This window comes from Platichthys flesus, chromosome 15 (genome assembly GCF_949316205.1).
Source record: "Platichthys flesus chromosome 15, fPlaFle2.1, whole genome shotgun sequence".
Lineage (NCBI taxonomy): Eukaryota > Metazoa > Chordata > Actinopteri > Pleuronectiformes > Pleuronectidae > Platichthys > Platichthys flesus.
In genome coordinates this window covers 23,203,080-23,217,636 of record NC_084959.1, presented here as the reverse complement: position 1 = coordinate 23,217,636, position 14,557 = coordinate 23,203,080, and the positions used below count along the sequence as shown (strand labels likewise).

General features: G+C 41.1%; 1 protein-coding gene and 1 long non-coding RNA gene across 2 annotated transcripts in view; one reads left to right on the top strand and one right to left on the bottom strand.

Annotated features, from left to right (window-relative positions):
- Positions 1 to 1,541: 1,541 nt before the first annotated feature.
- On the top strand, positions 1,542 to 2,889 carry LOC133969191 (uncharacterized). Its single transcript, XR_009924185.1, has 3 exons — positions 1,542 to 1,661; positions 2,434 to 2,485; positions 2,753 to 2,889. It is a non-coding gene; the product is annotated as an uncharacterized LOC133969191 (long non-coding RNA).
- LOC133969190 (myotonin-protein kinase) overlaps positions 2,812 to 14,557 on the bottom strand; it is a 30,825-nt gene continuing 19,079 nt past the window's right edge. The window contains exons 3-12 of the mRNA XM_062405493.1: positions 14,366 to 14,449; positions 14,087 to 14,182; positions 13,795 to 13,943; positions 13,477 to 13,570; positions 13,134 to 13,331; positions 12,443 to 12,691; positions 11,878 to 11,957; positions 11,686 to 11,782; positions 11,341 to 11,504; positions 2,812 to 2,905 (exon numbers count right to left, since the gene is read on the bottom strand). Coding sequence (XP_062261477.1) covers positions 2,902 to 2,905; positions 11,341 to 11,504; positions 11,686 to 11,782; positions 11,878 to 11,957; positions 12,443 to 12,691; positions 13,134 to 13,331; positions 13,477 to 13,570; positions 13,795 to 13,943; positions 14,087 to 14,182; positions 14,366 to 14,434 — 1,200 coding nt within the window. The 5' untranslated portion in view covers positions 14,435 to 14,449 and the 3' untranslated portion in view covers positions 2,812 to 2,901. The remainder of the gene's footprint in view (positions 2,906 to 11,340; positions 11,505 to 11,685; positions 11,783 to 11,877; positions 11,958 to 12,442; positions 12,692 to 13,133; positions 13,332 to 13,476; positions 13,571 to 13,794; positions 13,944 to 14,086; positions 14,183 to 14,365; positions 14,450 to 14,557) is intronic.

Below are 14,557 nucleotides of genomic sequence, written 5' to 3'. Positions count from 1 at the left end.
CGAAGGATCATCCTTCGCCAAAGGACACGATGTTTTCATAATTACACTGTGCATTGTCCTATCACTACCAAACTTCTGTCACATGATAAGAGTACAAGCCTGAACAGCTCTATGTGTCAATATTTCCTCAGTGTCATAGCGCCACCTACTGATTCACCAGGAAACAGGAAGTACTTTGTTAATCAACTCTGCATTATCCAACAGGCTCCAAACTACTGACCTATGATCACAATACTGATCTGAACAGCTCCACATATAAATATTAGTTCAGGGTCATAGCGCCACCTACTGATCAGTGTGAAAATTAAGTTGCGGAAACATTGTCCAATTGAAACAGAATTGCTCACGCTACATCAGAGCGCCTACATGAACAGATATATATGTCTGTGCGTAATAATAGTGATGGCGCCACCTACTGGCAAACCTACTGCCGCAGAACGCAAAACGCATGCAACGTGGAGAAGTGCATGCTCGATCGATGATGTGCGCTTGGTCATCGATCGCTCTCTCCACCGACCGCAACAGGCTTCAACGTGCATCAGATCAACTTCAAATTTAGACGATCGTCATCACAACAAATTGGAGATCTAAAGTTATTGAAGGATTACGTTTTAGCAAAACCGTCTGACCGTGGTGTGGCGTTAAAGTTTGATTAAACGCCATCAAAACACGGGCTTCTATATCTCAGACTTATTTTGTCCTATCGAGTCCAAACTACACACATAAGACAAGAGTAGAGATATGAAGACATCTATACAGAAATCGTGACTTAAAGTGACAGCGCCCCCTGGTGACAGCAGGAAAAGTCTTGTTTTTGTCACGTTTTATGTTTTTATATACTAGTCGTACAGCTTTTATCAAATCAACTTAATATTTAGACGACTGTCATCACAACAAAATGAAGATCTAAAGTTATTGAAAGATCGACTTTTCGTCAAACCGTGTGATTGTGGCGTGGCGCTAAAGTTTGATGAGACTTCGGTGAAACGCACTAAAACACGAGCTTCTGTATCTTGGACATATTTTGTCTAATCAAGTCCAAACTAGACACATAAGACAATAGTTGCGATATGAAGACATCTATACAGAAATCGTGACTTAAAATGACAGCGCCCCCTGGTGGCAGCAGGAAATGTATAGCTGACACTCTGATGTATTCCTGCTCATCCAATATGCAAAACCATGTCAAACTTTGTTTAATGGGTCTCAAGACATTGATAATGTAGCCATAAGATTATTGTGACTTTTTATCATGCGGTTTATTAATGGCATGGCTTGAAAGTTCATCAGCTCGTCGGAGAGAGTCCCATTGAATCCCATGTTAAAATGCCCAATTTTAGAGTAGAATTAAACCTGTTTACAGCATTATTCAAACTTTGGTTTTAGTCTCAATCGCTATGTTCTTCCTTCATTAAAACTCTGAGGGGGTGAACTTTTTCGTAACTACCTCTATATCGCTATAATAAGCGATATAGTGGTTTGGAATTTACGTGACGTCACAGTGAGCTGCGCCCTCCCTTCTCCTTACTTTTTCCTGTGTCATTGAACACAACTCGAGACTTTCGAAACCTCCCACTCAGTATCGGATGAATAACACAGTTTGATGTTTTGCTTGTTCTGCTGACGGACACGTTAAAGACGTCTGCGCTCCCGTTTCTGTGGTAAGTCAAGCTCAGTATTTTATTTAGATGTGTAGAAGTGATTCGCAGGGTGTTTTAGTACCATGCATTCGAGCTAACGTCCGTTAGCATGGAGGCTAAATACGAACTCCGATCTGGGGCATTAACTCCTGTTTAATGCGAACGGCACTATTACCGACACACACCGATATGAACCGACATGAGTAGGTCCGCCCAGCAGTGGCATGCGTTAGTTTATGAGGTTAAATCTGAGACAGGAGACTGTGTGTGTCCGGTGAATTAGCTCCATCAGGATATCTATTGCTATAAAATGGTTTCACTCGCCAAGGCATTTGACTTGACAATGTTACACAGTTAGTTATTCTACTGAAACAGACTTACAGTGATCAATTGAAACGTGCGTATTTAAAGTCACATCTGTATTTTAAGAGCAGATGTTTAAAGGGGAATTCAACTTCCAAAGCTCTTTATTCAGAGTATTGTTATGATGTCTTACAGAGAAAGCTAAACGTTCTGCTGCCTGCACTGTTTACATTGTAATCTCAGGCAGATTTCACTGAATTGTTCTGTTAAATATAAATAAATTATAGCCTTGTATCTTTATTAGAACAGACAGTGTAATAGAGAATTTGATGCTGATGTACACTAACTATTTCCTAAGCTGAAATGATTATGATCTGTTTAACTTTGAAGTAATACACTTCCTTTTTTACCATTTAAAGTGTGTTAAGGACTTAACCTGGCACATGTATGACTTTACACATTTGTATATTTATGTTGAAATTTTCTCTAGCATGTCCAGCATGAGACAACTGGAATTCAACCACATTGAACACCGACTTCAGGTACAGACCTCTTTTCATTAATTACAAACAACCATGGCAAAGTACTGCACATAATACATTGTGTATTAAATAATATATGCAATACTTTGAATGTGAAATAACTCCATACTGTACATTCATTGTCATGGTAGTGCACGTTTTAATCCAAAAGCATATTCAAATACACAGTTGAATATCCACAGAAAATAAGATTACACACTTTGTTCATATGTAACTCTTCCTCTACAATAATGACGATCACTTTCATGTTTCCTATCATTTTATTAGGGACAGACGAGCCTGAAGGACACAGCTGTGATGACCATGTTCTGTCTCTTATGGCAAAGCAGAAATATAAAACACTGGGTTCTTATCTAAAGTGTATCAAATCAGATCTCCACCATGTTGCTGCTGAGGACATCAGGTGCTGCAGTTCTTCATCTATGAAGAGAAAAAACGCACTGTTAAAGAATGTTTTGTGTTGTGTATAAAGCACAACAGATTTCTGATAGAACTGTTGTACTGTGGTCTTGGTTTATATCCTCATGGTGAAATGTACATATTTTAAGTCCCTTCTGATAAAAGTGCTGAAAGAAATACAACATTGTACAAATACATAAAATGTCTTTCTACCTCATCAGTACTATTCAAGGTGATAATCTCCCACAGACCTATTGATAACAGTCCAAATCAAGTCTTTCCACTTCTCTCAGTGTGAAAACATAATTCTATAATTAATTTGAGAACTGTTTACAACACTGATGTGTGGAGATTAAAATCATACCTAAACTGTCTAATTCACTGTAAAACTCCATGACATTCGCAGGCCATCTGTAGTTAAGGGAGCAACGCATGGAATGATGTGTAGATTACTAGTTTGATGATGCATGAGGAGAGGCGGTGGTCGAGTGGCAGAAACTTGGACTATGGGCAGAGAAGGTCTCTGGTTCGTCTTTGGTTCGACTCCATGGAGAGACAACAAAAGTCGAACCTGGATTGATCTGTCCAAAAATCCAAGAGTCTCCCTACCCTCTCTAGTGCCCATGAGCAAGGCACCTCACTCCCCCAACATCTGCTCCCCCGAGCGCTGTACATGGTCGCTCACTGCTCTGTGTGTCCTGCACCAGATGGGTAAAAAGCAGCGATTAAATTTCCCTACCTGCATGAGTGTGCCTTTGCATGTCTGTGCATGTGTTTGGGATGAATAAATGGATTTTAATCTTAATCTTTTAATCTTAATCAGTTGTCTTCCAGTTGACCAGCATGAAGCTGCAGATCTCCACCATGTTGCTGCTGGGGACATCAGGAGCTGCATTAATGAGGAGCAGAAGCGTACTGTTATGAATGTTTTGTGTTGTTTATGAAGCACTACTTATTTCAGCTAGAACCGATGTACTAGGGTCTGGGTTTGTATCCTAATGGTTAAATGCACATACTTTAAATCGCTTTTGATAAAACGTGACAAAGAAATACAACATTGTACACATAGATAAAATGTCTTTCTACCTCATCCGTAATATTCAAGGTGATGATCTCCCACAGAGCTGTTGATAACAGTCCACATCAAGTCTCTCCACTTCCCTCAGTGTGAAAACATAATTATATAATTAATTGGAGAAGTGTTTACAACACTGATGTGTGGACATTATAATGTTATCACTACTGTCTAATTCACTCTACAACTCCATGACAGACTAAATAAACAATGTGAAAATAGTAATGGCGGATATACCATCCTGTATCAGAATATTGGTGAAACAGTTACTATCACATGAAACGTAAACGTGTAGCGTATTGATAGTAACTCATTAAAAAAAATAATGTCAAAACCAAAACAAGACTGTCGAGTTATCTTGCTTCAATCTGTTCATTAGACGTGATAAATAAACGGTAACTTTTATAACAATTACATATTACAAAAAACTTGAGGCATGTAAGCATATGATGATAGATAAAGCAATAGGTTATGTTGGATAGTTTCAAGGTTACTTACCTCTAGTTCAGCACCAGCGGCTGGCCAGAAGAAGTGGAGCGATCTTCCTTGCCGCACAGGGCAAACGCAGGCAATGTGGAGACGAGCGCTTGGTCATCGAACGTTCTCTCTTCCCCGACCGCAACAGACTTGAAATTGCCTGTGCTCGGGCCCGTTAGTGCTACAACGTAGCCCTAGTTATTATTAGGGCCCGAGCACCGAATGGTGAGAGGCCCTATTGAATCTGTAAGGATTTTTATTATTATTATTATTATTATTATTATTATTATTATTATTATTTCCCTTTGGGGGGCTTTTTCAGGGTCTAGACATGCTCAAAAAGTTATGAAACTTTGCAGGAAATTCAAGGTCTGCGGATATTTTAGTATTCTGGAGTAATTGGAATTGGGCGTGGCAAAATGGCTCTACAGCGCCCCCTGGAACCAGCCCCTAGGTTTCCACATAACGGATTTTCATAAAAATCTGGATATAGGTGTATCGTGACCAGTCATGAAAAAAAGTCTCATGGAGCATTATGAAAAACGCAACAGGAAGTCCGCCATTTTGCTTTTAGTGGCCATTTTGGCAATATCCCACATTTTTACTTTTACGTACTTGTCCCAGGGCTTTAATCAGATCAACTTCAAATTCAGATGAGTGTCATCACAACAAGATGGAGATAAAAAATGATTGAGGGATTTTTTTTTTATCACACCGTGTGACCGTGGCATGGCGTTAAACATTGGTTACACGCCATCAAAACACGGGCATCTGTATCTCGGACATACATGTTCCAATCAAGTCCAAACTAGACATGTAAGACAATAGTCCCCGCCTGATGACATCTATGCATAAATGATGACTTAAAACCGCAGCGCCCCCTGGTGGCAACAGGAAATGTCTTGTTTTTTGCTTGTCTTACACTTGGATGAATTTCTCCTCATCCACTGACCTCAACCATGTCAAACTGTATCAAATGGGTCCCAAGACATTGACAATGAAGACATAAGATTACCGTGACTTTTCGTCAAACGCCATATAAATGGCGTGGCATTGAAGTTCATCAACTCGCCGTGAAACACGAAATTGCTGTAACTTCAGTGTTCATGATTCTATCTCTCTCAAACTACATGTGTGTAACAACAGCCCCCCCCTGAAGATATTCATATGGTTTTAAGAAATGGGCGTGGCAAAAAAACTGACCAGCGCCCCCTATAGGGCAACCCCGGCACTACGATGGCCGACATTTATACAAATCTATCGGGACATGTGTCGTTTCATAACAAACAAAAAAATATCTTGGATAGGTATGCTTGACCAAACAGGGAGGCCGCCATTTTGGATTAAGTGGCCATTTTTTTTCCATATTCCACATTTTTACTTGATGCACTTGTCCCAGGGCTTTCATCAGATTAACTTCAAATTAAGATCAGTGCCATCACAACAAGATGGAGATAAAAAGTGATTAAGAGATTGACCTTTCGTCACACCGTGTGACCGTGGCGTGGCGTCTTGAGTTTGATTAAACGCCATCAAAACACGAGGTTCTGTATCTCGGACATACATTGTCCAATCGAGTCCAAACTAGACATGTAAGACAAGGGTGCCATCCTGATGACATCTACACAGAAATTATGACTTGAAATTACAGCGCCCCCTGGTGGCTACAGGAAGTGACATGTTTTATACTTTGATGAACTGCTCCTGGCTGATTTACAATATACAGCTCAAATCAGATCAGTCAAGTCATTAGATCATGGTCAGAATTGTGACGTTTCCTCAAACCGTGTAAACATTGATGTGCGGCGAAGGATTTTCCTTCGCCAAAGGACACGATGTTATCATAACTCCACTGTGCATTGTCCTATCACTACCAAACTTCTGTCACATGATAAGAGTACAAGCCTGAACAGCTCTATGTGTCAATATTTCCTCAGTGTCATAGCGCCACCTACTGATTCACCAGGAAACAGGAAGTACTTTGTTAATCCACTCTGCATTATCCAACCGGCTCCAAACTACTGACCTATGATCACAATACTGATCTGAACAGCTCCACATATAAATATTAGTTCAGGGTCATAGCGCCACCTACTGATCAGTGTGAAAATTAAGTTGTGTTAACATTGTCCAATTGACACAAAATTGCTCACGCTACATCAGAGCGCCTACATGAACAGATATATATGTCTGTGCGTAATAATAGTGATGGCGCCACCTACTGGCAAGCCTACTGCCGCAGAGCGCAAAACGCATGCAACGTGGAGAAGTGCATGCTCGATCGATGATGTGCGCTTGGTCATCGATCGCTCTCTCCACCGACCGCAACAGGCTTCAACGTGCGGGTGCTCGGGCCCGCAAGTGCTACAACGTAGCCCTAGTTATTATTATTATTATTTCCCTTTGGGGGGCTTTTTCAGGGTCTAGACATGCTCAAAAAGTTATGAAACTTTGCAGGAAATTCAAGGTCTGCGGATATTTTAGTATTCTGGAGTAATTGGAATTGGGCGTGGCAAAATGGCTCTACAGCGCCCCCTGGAACCAGCCCCTAGGTTTCCACATAACGGATTTTCATCAAAATCTGGATATAGGTGTATCGTGACCAGTCATGAAAAAAAGTCTCATGGAGCATTATGAAAAACGCAACAGGAAGTCCGCCATTTTGCTTTTAGTGGCCATTTTGGCAATATCCCACATTTTTACTTTTACGTACTTGTCCCAGGGCTTTCATCAGATCAACTTCAAATTCAGATGAGTGTCATCACAACAAGATGGAGATAAAAAACGATTGAGGGATTTTTTTTTTATCACACCGTGTGACCGTGGCATGGCGTTAAAAATTGGTTACACGCCATCAAAACACGGGCATCTGTATCTCGGACATACATGTTCCAATCAAGTCCAAACTAGACATGTAAGACAATAGTCCCCGCCTGATGACATCTATGCATAAATGATGACTTAAAACCGCAGCGCCCCCTGGTGGCAACAGGAAATGTCTTGTTTTTTGCTTGTCTTACACTTGGATGAATTTCTCCTCATCCACTGACCTCAACCATGTCAAACTGTATCAAATGGGTCCCAAGACATTGACAATGAAGACATAAGATTACCGTGACTTTTCGTCAAACGCCATATGAATGGCGTGGCATTAAAGTTCATCAACTCGCCGTGAAACACGAAATTGCTGTAACTTCAGTGTTCATGATTCTATCTCTCTCAAACTACATGTGTGTAACAACAGCCCCCCCCTGAAGATATTCATATGGTTTTAAGAAATGGGCGTGTCAAAAAAACTGACCAGCGCCCCCTATAGGGCAACCCCGGCACTACGATGGCCGACATTTATACAAATCTATCGGGACATGTGTTGTTTCATAACAAACAAAAAAATATCTTGGATAGGTATGCTTGACCAAACAGGGAGGCCGCCATTTTGGATTAAGTGGCCATTTTTTTTCCATATTCCACATTTTTACTTGATGCACTTGTCCCAGGGCTTTCATCAGATTAACTTCAAATTAAGATCAGTGCCATCACAACAAGATGGAGATAAAAAGTGATTAAGAGATTGACCTTTCGTCACACCGTGTGACCGTGGCGTGGCGTCTTGAGTTTGATTAAACGCCATCAAAACACGAGGTTCTGTATCTCGGACATACATTGTCCAATCGAGTCCAAACTAGACATGTAAGACAAGGGTGCCATCCTGATGACATCTACACAGAAATTATGACTTGAAATTACAGCGCCCCCTGGTGGCTACAGGAAGTGACATGTTTTATACTTTGATGAACTGCTCCTGGCTGATTTACAATATACAGCTCAAATCAGATCAGTCAAGTCATTAGATCATGGTCAGAATTGTGACGTTTCCTCAAACCGTGTAAACATTGATTTGCGGCGAAGGATTTTCCTTCGCCAAAGGACACGATGTTATCATAACTCCACTGTGCATTGTCCTATCACTACAAAACTTCTGTCACATGGTCAGAGTCCAAGCCTGAACAGCTCTATGTGTCAATATTTCCTCAGTGTCATAGCGCCACCTACTGATTCGCCAGGAAACAGGAAGTACTTTGTTAATCCACTCTGCATTATCCAACCGGCTCCAAACTACTGACCTATGATCACAATCCTGAATAGAACAGCTCCATATATGAATATTAGTTCAGGATCATAGCGCCACCTATTGATCAGTGTGAAAATTAAGTTGCGGAAACATTGTCCAATTGACACAAAATTTCTCACGCTACATCAGAGCGCCTACTTGAACAGATCTATATGTCTGTGCGTAATAATAGTGATGGCGCCACCTACTGGCAAACCTACTGCCGCAGAGCGCAAAACGCATGCAACGTGGAGAAATGCATGCTCGATCGATGATGTGCGCTTGGTCGTCGATCGCTCTCTCCACCGACCGCAACAGGCTTCAACGTGCGGGTGCTCGGGCCCGCAAGTGCTACAACGTAGCCCTAGTTATTATTATTTCCCTTTGGGGGGCTTTTTCAGGGTCTAGACATGCTCAAAAAGTTATGAAACTTTGCAGGAAATTCAAGGTCTGCGGATATTTTAGTATTCTGGAGTAATTGGAATTGGGCGTGGCAAAATGGCTCTACAGCGCCCCCTGGAACCAGCCCCTAGGTTTCCACATAACGGATTTTCATCAAAATCTGGATATAGGTGTATCGTGACCAGTCATGAAAAAAAGTCTCATGGAGCATTATGAAAAACGCAACAGGAAGTCCGCCATTTTGCTTTTAGTGGCCATTTTGGCAATATCCCACATTTTTACTTTTACGTACTTGTCCCAGGGCTTTCATCAGATCAACTTCAAATTCAGATGAGTGTCATCACAACAAGATGGAGATAAAAAATGATTGAGGGATTTTTTTTTTATCACACCGTGTGACCGTGGCATGGCGTTAAAAATTGGTTACACGCCATCAAAACACGGGCATCTGTATCTCGGACATACATGTTCCAATCAAGTCCAAACTAGACATGTAAGACAATAGTCCCCGCCTGATGATATCTATGCATAAATGATGACTTAAAACCGCAGCGCCCCCTGGTGGCAACAGGAAATGTCTTGTTTTTTGCTTGTCTTACACTAGGATGAATTTCTCCTCATCCACTGACCTCAACCATGTCAAACTGTATCAAATGGGTCCCAAGACATTGACAATGAAGACATAAGATTACCGTGACTTTTCGTCAAACGCCATATGAATGGCGTGGCATTAAAGTTCATCAACTCGCCGTGAAACACGAAATTGCTGTAACTTCAGTGTTCATGATTCTATCTCTCTCAAACTACATGTGTGTAACAACAGCCCCCCCCTGAAGATATTCATATGGTTTTAAGAAATGGGCGTGGCAAAAAAACTGACCAGCGCCACCTATAGGGCAACCCCGGCACTACGATGGCCGACATTTATACAAATCTATCGGGACATGTGTCGTTTCATAACAAACAAAAAAATATCTTGGATAGGTATGCTTGACCAAACAGGGAGGCCGCCATTTTGGATTAAGTGGCCATTTTTTTTCCATATTCCACATTTTTACTTGATGCACTTGTCCCAGGGCTTTCATCAGATTAACTTCAAATTAAGATCAGTGCCATCACAACAAGATGGAGATAAAAAGTGATTAAGAGATTGACCTTTCGTCACACCGTGTGACCGTGGCGTGGCGTCTTGAGTTTGATTAAACGCCATCAAAACACGAGGTTCTGTATCTCGGACATACATTGTCCAATCGAGTCCAAACTAGACATGTAAGACAAGGGTGCCATCCTGATGACATCTACACAGAAATTATGACTTGAAATTACAGCGCCCCCTGGTGGCTACAGGAAGTGACATGTTTTATACTTTGATGAACTGCTCCTGGCTGATTTACAATATACAGCTCAAATCAGATCAGTCAAGTCATTAGATCATGGTCAGAATTGTGACATTTCCTCAAACCATGTAAACATTGATGTTTGGCGAAGGATCATCCTTCGCCAAAGGACACGATGTTTTCATAATTACACTGTGCATTGTCCTATCACTACCAAACTTCTGTCACATGATAAGAGTACAAGCCTGAACAGCTCTATGTGTCAATATTTCCTCAGTGTCATAGCGCCACCTACTGATTCACCAGGAAACAGGAAGTACTTTGTTAATCCACTCTGCATTATCCAACCGGCTCCAAACTACTGACCTATGATCACAATACTGATCTGAACAGCTCCACATATAAATATTAGTTCAGGGTCATAGCGCCACCTACTGATCAGTGTGAAAATTAAGTTGCGGAAACATTGTCCAATTGACACAAAATTGCTCACGCTACATCAGAGCGCCTACATGAACAGATATATATGTCTGTGCGTAATAATAGTGATGGCGCCACCTACTGGCAAACCTACTGCTGCAGAGCGCAAAACGCATGCAACGTGGAGAAGTGCATGCTCGATCGATGATGTGCGCTTGGTCATCGATCGCTCTCTCCACCGACCGCAACAGGCTTCAACGTGCGGGTGCTCGGGCCCGCAAGTGCTACAACGTAGCCCTAGTATGATATTAAGATTGATTAAGATTAAGATACATTTATTGTCCCACACACATATGCACGCACACACAACATGCAAGGGGGGATTTTCTGCCCACAGTCCAACTTTCTGCCACTAGTCCACCACCTCCCCCACCTAGCTGCGAGGCCTGTTCTGTGAATGCTGATAACACCCCTTCGAAAATAAATAAGAGAGGCTCCTCTCTACAAGTAGGGAAGAAAAGTAAGCACTAATATTACCACTCTCTGTGCCAATGATCCTGACTGGTATTTTTGCTCAAATTCAGTCTGGTACCCTGGAACATTGGTTTAAGATGAAATTTGTGTAAAATGATACCGCTGCAACTCTTCTTCAAGATCTGATATTTTGTCAGTTTCCCCCTCCTCCTCCTCAGTGGTTGTTTGGGTGGACAAAGTACGACTTTGCTTTGGAGTGAGTGGGAGCTTCAGCAATGCAGGCATGTTGTCTGGCAGAGCATCGGTGAGATGCAACAGCTGGCTCTGAATTTGAAACAGAGGTAGATTAATTACAAAATCACAAGGAATCAAGCTAAAAAATATTTGTTTTGTATTATTTGTATCATTACATGAATATATGTCTTGTCGAAATGCCATATATAGGAACTGAAATAAATAGTGTAAGATAACACTTTATATAGTCTCTAAGGTAATTATGTCTCACCACTTTCTCTTGTGTGTACAGTCTATCACGCTCCTTGAGCCTTGTGTGGTCAATCTGCATCATGATGTTGTGACTGCGGTCAATGCCACCTGTTTGACTATAAAAGAGAGAACAATAAAACAACACCCTGGAAGACCCCATACGGACGTCAGTTAGAGTTGCATATAAATATTTGTTATAAATTAAGTCCACCTGGTAGCTGTGTAAGAATATCCGACAAAAGCCAAGTGTACTCCCTTTGGTGCTCTTTTCATTACATCAGAGAGTGGCTCCTGCAGAATATAACAGATATCAATTTGCATACCAATTGTACGCAAGCAATTGGACTCTCAAAGAGGTTTCTAAAACTGTATTGTTGTATTAAACATGCAGTGGGTCATTGGATTTTTTTTTTCAAGAAACACAGACAAACCCAGCTGTCTATGTATCGATCAATCAATCGAATTTAATGGTATAGCCCATATTCAAACATTACAATTTGTCTCATAGGGCTTTACAAGGTGTGACATCCTCTGCCCTTAACCCTCAACAAGAGTAAGGACAAATTACACTTTACATATACTTTGCACCTTTGATTGCTTTTTTGCACTTCTGGTTAGATGCTAAACTGCATTTCATTGTCTCACTACTTGTACTTTGTGCAATGACGATAAAGTTGAATCTAATCTAACCTAATGTATACATGCAGAACTCCTGAACATACCAAGACCTCCACAGATATCCATGACATGGAGAGTAACATTCCCTAAAGATATACCATTTCGCTAAGAGAGTCATCTAGAATGTCAAAGTTGTAGGTGTCTGTAGCATTAGATACATCAGGCAGGAATGGTGCAGAGAGTTGATTCAGGGAATTCCAGTCTATTCCACAGAAGAATGGATGGCTCCTGAAGTCACTGGAGCCTTTCCTCCCCAGACGGATTTCCCTCTCACAGATTAGCCCAGTGATGAATGAATGAGCCTTATCTGAAATCTCCAGCCCAGCGGGAGGGAACACAAAATACTCCTGGAGTTTTTTAGAAAAAAAATAACATTATACAACACAACTATTGTTATTATTTATATACAATTGAACTATATATATTCCCCAAAAAAAACTATTCCTGGTTCGAGGCTCCATCTAGTAGTCGATCCTGTCTCTGTTAAATAAGTTAATTTCTGTGGTAAGTGGTTGCTATTTTGGGTTGTGAATAAAATAATTTACATTAGCCTATATAGAATTTCCTCTACAGACTCTTGTCTATTGTTCCTGAATAAGAAGGTCCCCTTCACCCTACTGGTGATCGTTTTCTTACTATGAATAGTATTTGGACCAACCATACCCTTAACCAGAGCTTCTCTTTAAATTGCACATACAATTACAAAGTTCGATTCTAGATAGACTTGCAAATGGACAGATGGACAGACAGATAGATAGATAGATGTGTGTTGATGTGCTTTTTTTGTACCTTGAAATGAATAATCTTGGCATATGTTTCAGAGGTGGACTCTGCGTAGAAGGGTGTGGTCCCAAGCAGCATTTCATAGGCACAAATACCCAGAGCCCACCAATCACATTCAGGACCATAACCTCCACCTCCCTCTACTGCTCTTAAAATCTCCGGGGACAAATAGTCAGGGGTCCCGACTGCTAGGGAAGAGTGAACCTTCAATGAAAACAACAAAGACAAAAGTGGTCATGACCGATATTTCCAAAGTGATTGCGATTAAATATTGCTGACATGAAACAATTATTTGCTAGCAGCCAGTATCTTTGAAATTGAAACTTTTTATGTAAATGCTAACTCTCACCATCCCATCATCTAAGAGCCTGTGACAGGAGCCAAAGTCCCCAAGTCTTATGTTTCCATCAGCTATCAGCAGGATGTTGTCAGGTTTGATGTCTCTTTGCAATAAAAAACAGTAAAACGGCATCTGGTCTAATTAAACAACACATCAAGCATGTTTACAATGTTTTTTATACCCCGCATGTTAACCTCCTGAGGAGAATTTACGGTGTGATTAACAATGAGCTTCTTACTCAGAAAAATAATTTGAACCATGTTAAAAAAAATGTAGCTGTTTATTTATGATTTCTATGCACTGCATAAGTGAGGAAGAATTATCTACCTGTGCACATAACCCAGTTTGTGGACAGATTCAATGGCCATGACCATCTCTGCCAGGTAGAACTGAGCCATGTCCTCAGGGATCCTGTCTCCAAATTTACTGATCAGAGACAGCAGGTCCCCTCCTACGTAATAATCCATTACCAGGTACTGAGAAAGGTTGGATGAGTAAGGGAAATGGCTGTTGGATATAATTTAAAAACAGTATGCACTACTACACAAACGAACAAGACAGGAGTATTGCATACAATAAGTTAACTTGACATTTCTGGTTAGGGCGCGTTCATACATACCAGATAGTTGTCATCCTGAAAGGCATAGTGCAATTCTGTGATCCAGCTTCTGTCACCCCTCAGTAAAACCTCCCTCTCTTCCTGGTAACATGCTGTCTGTATAAGACACAAAACCCGGGATATAAGACACAAATAGGAACAGATACATCTTAAATCAAACAGCATATATATCCATTACTTTCCTTCCTTTGTCTTCCTTATCAGTGGTGCTGCATATGCCCTGAGAGAACTGCTGATGTGTTTAGTCCTGTGTATGTGAGTGCAGATTTGTTTGTGTACCTCTCCTTGCCTCAGCATGTCCCACTTATTCATAATCTTCACAGCGTACACTTGTTGTGTGCTTTGCATCCTTGCTACAGCAACCTGCAACAGTGGCAACACAGAATACCCACATCAAGCACAGAATGGTTGTACACATTACCAAAAACAGTAGATCCATTCAGTCCTAAAGCTCGGTGACAGTGACTCATT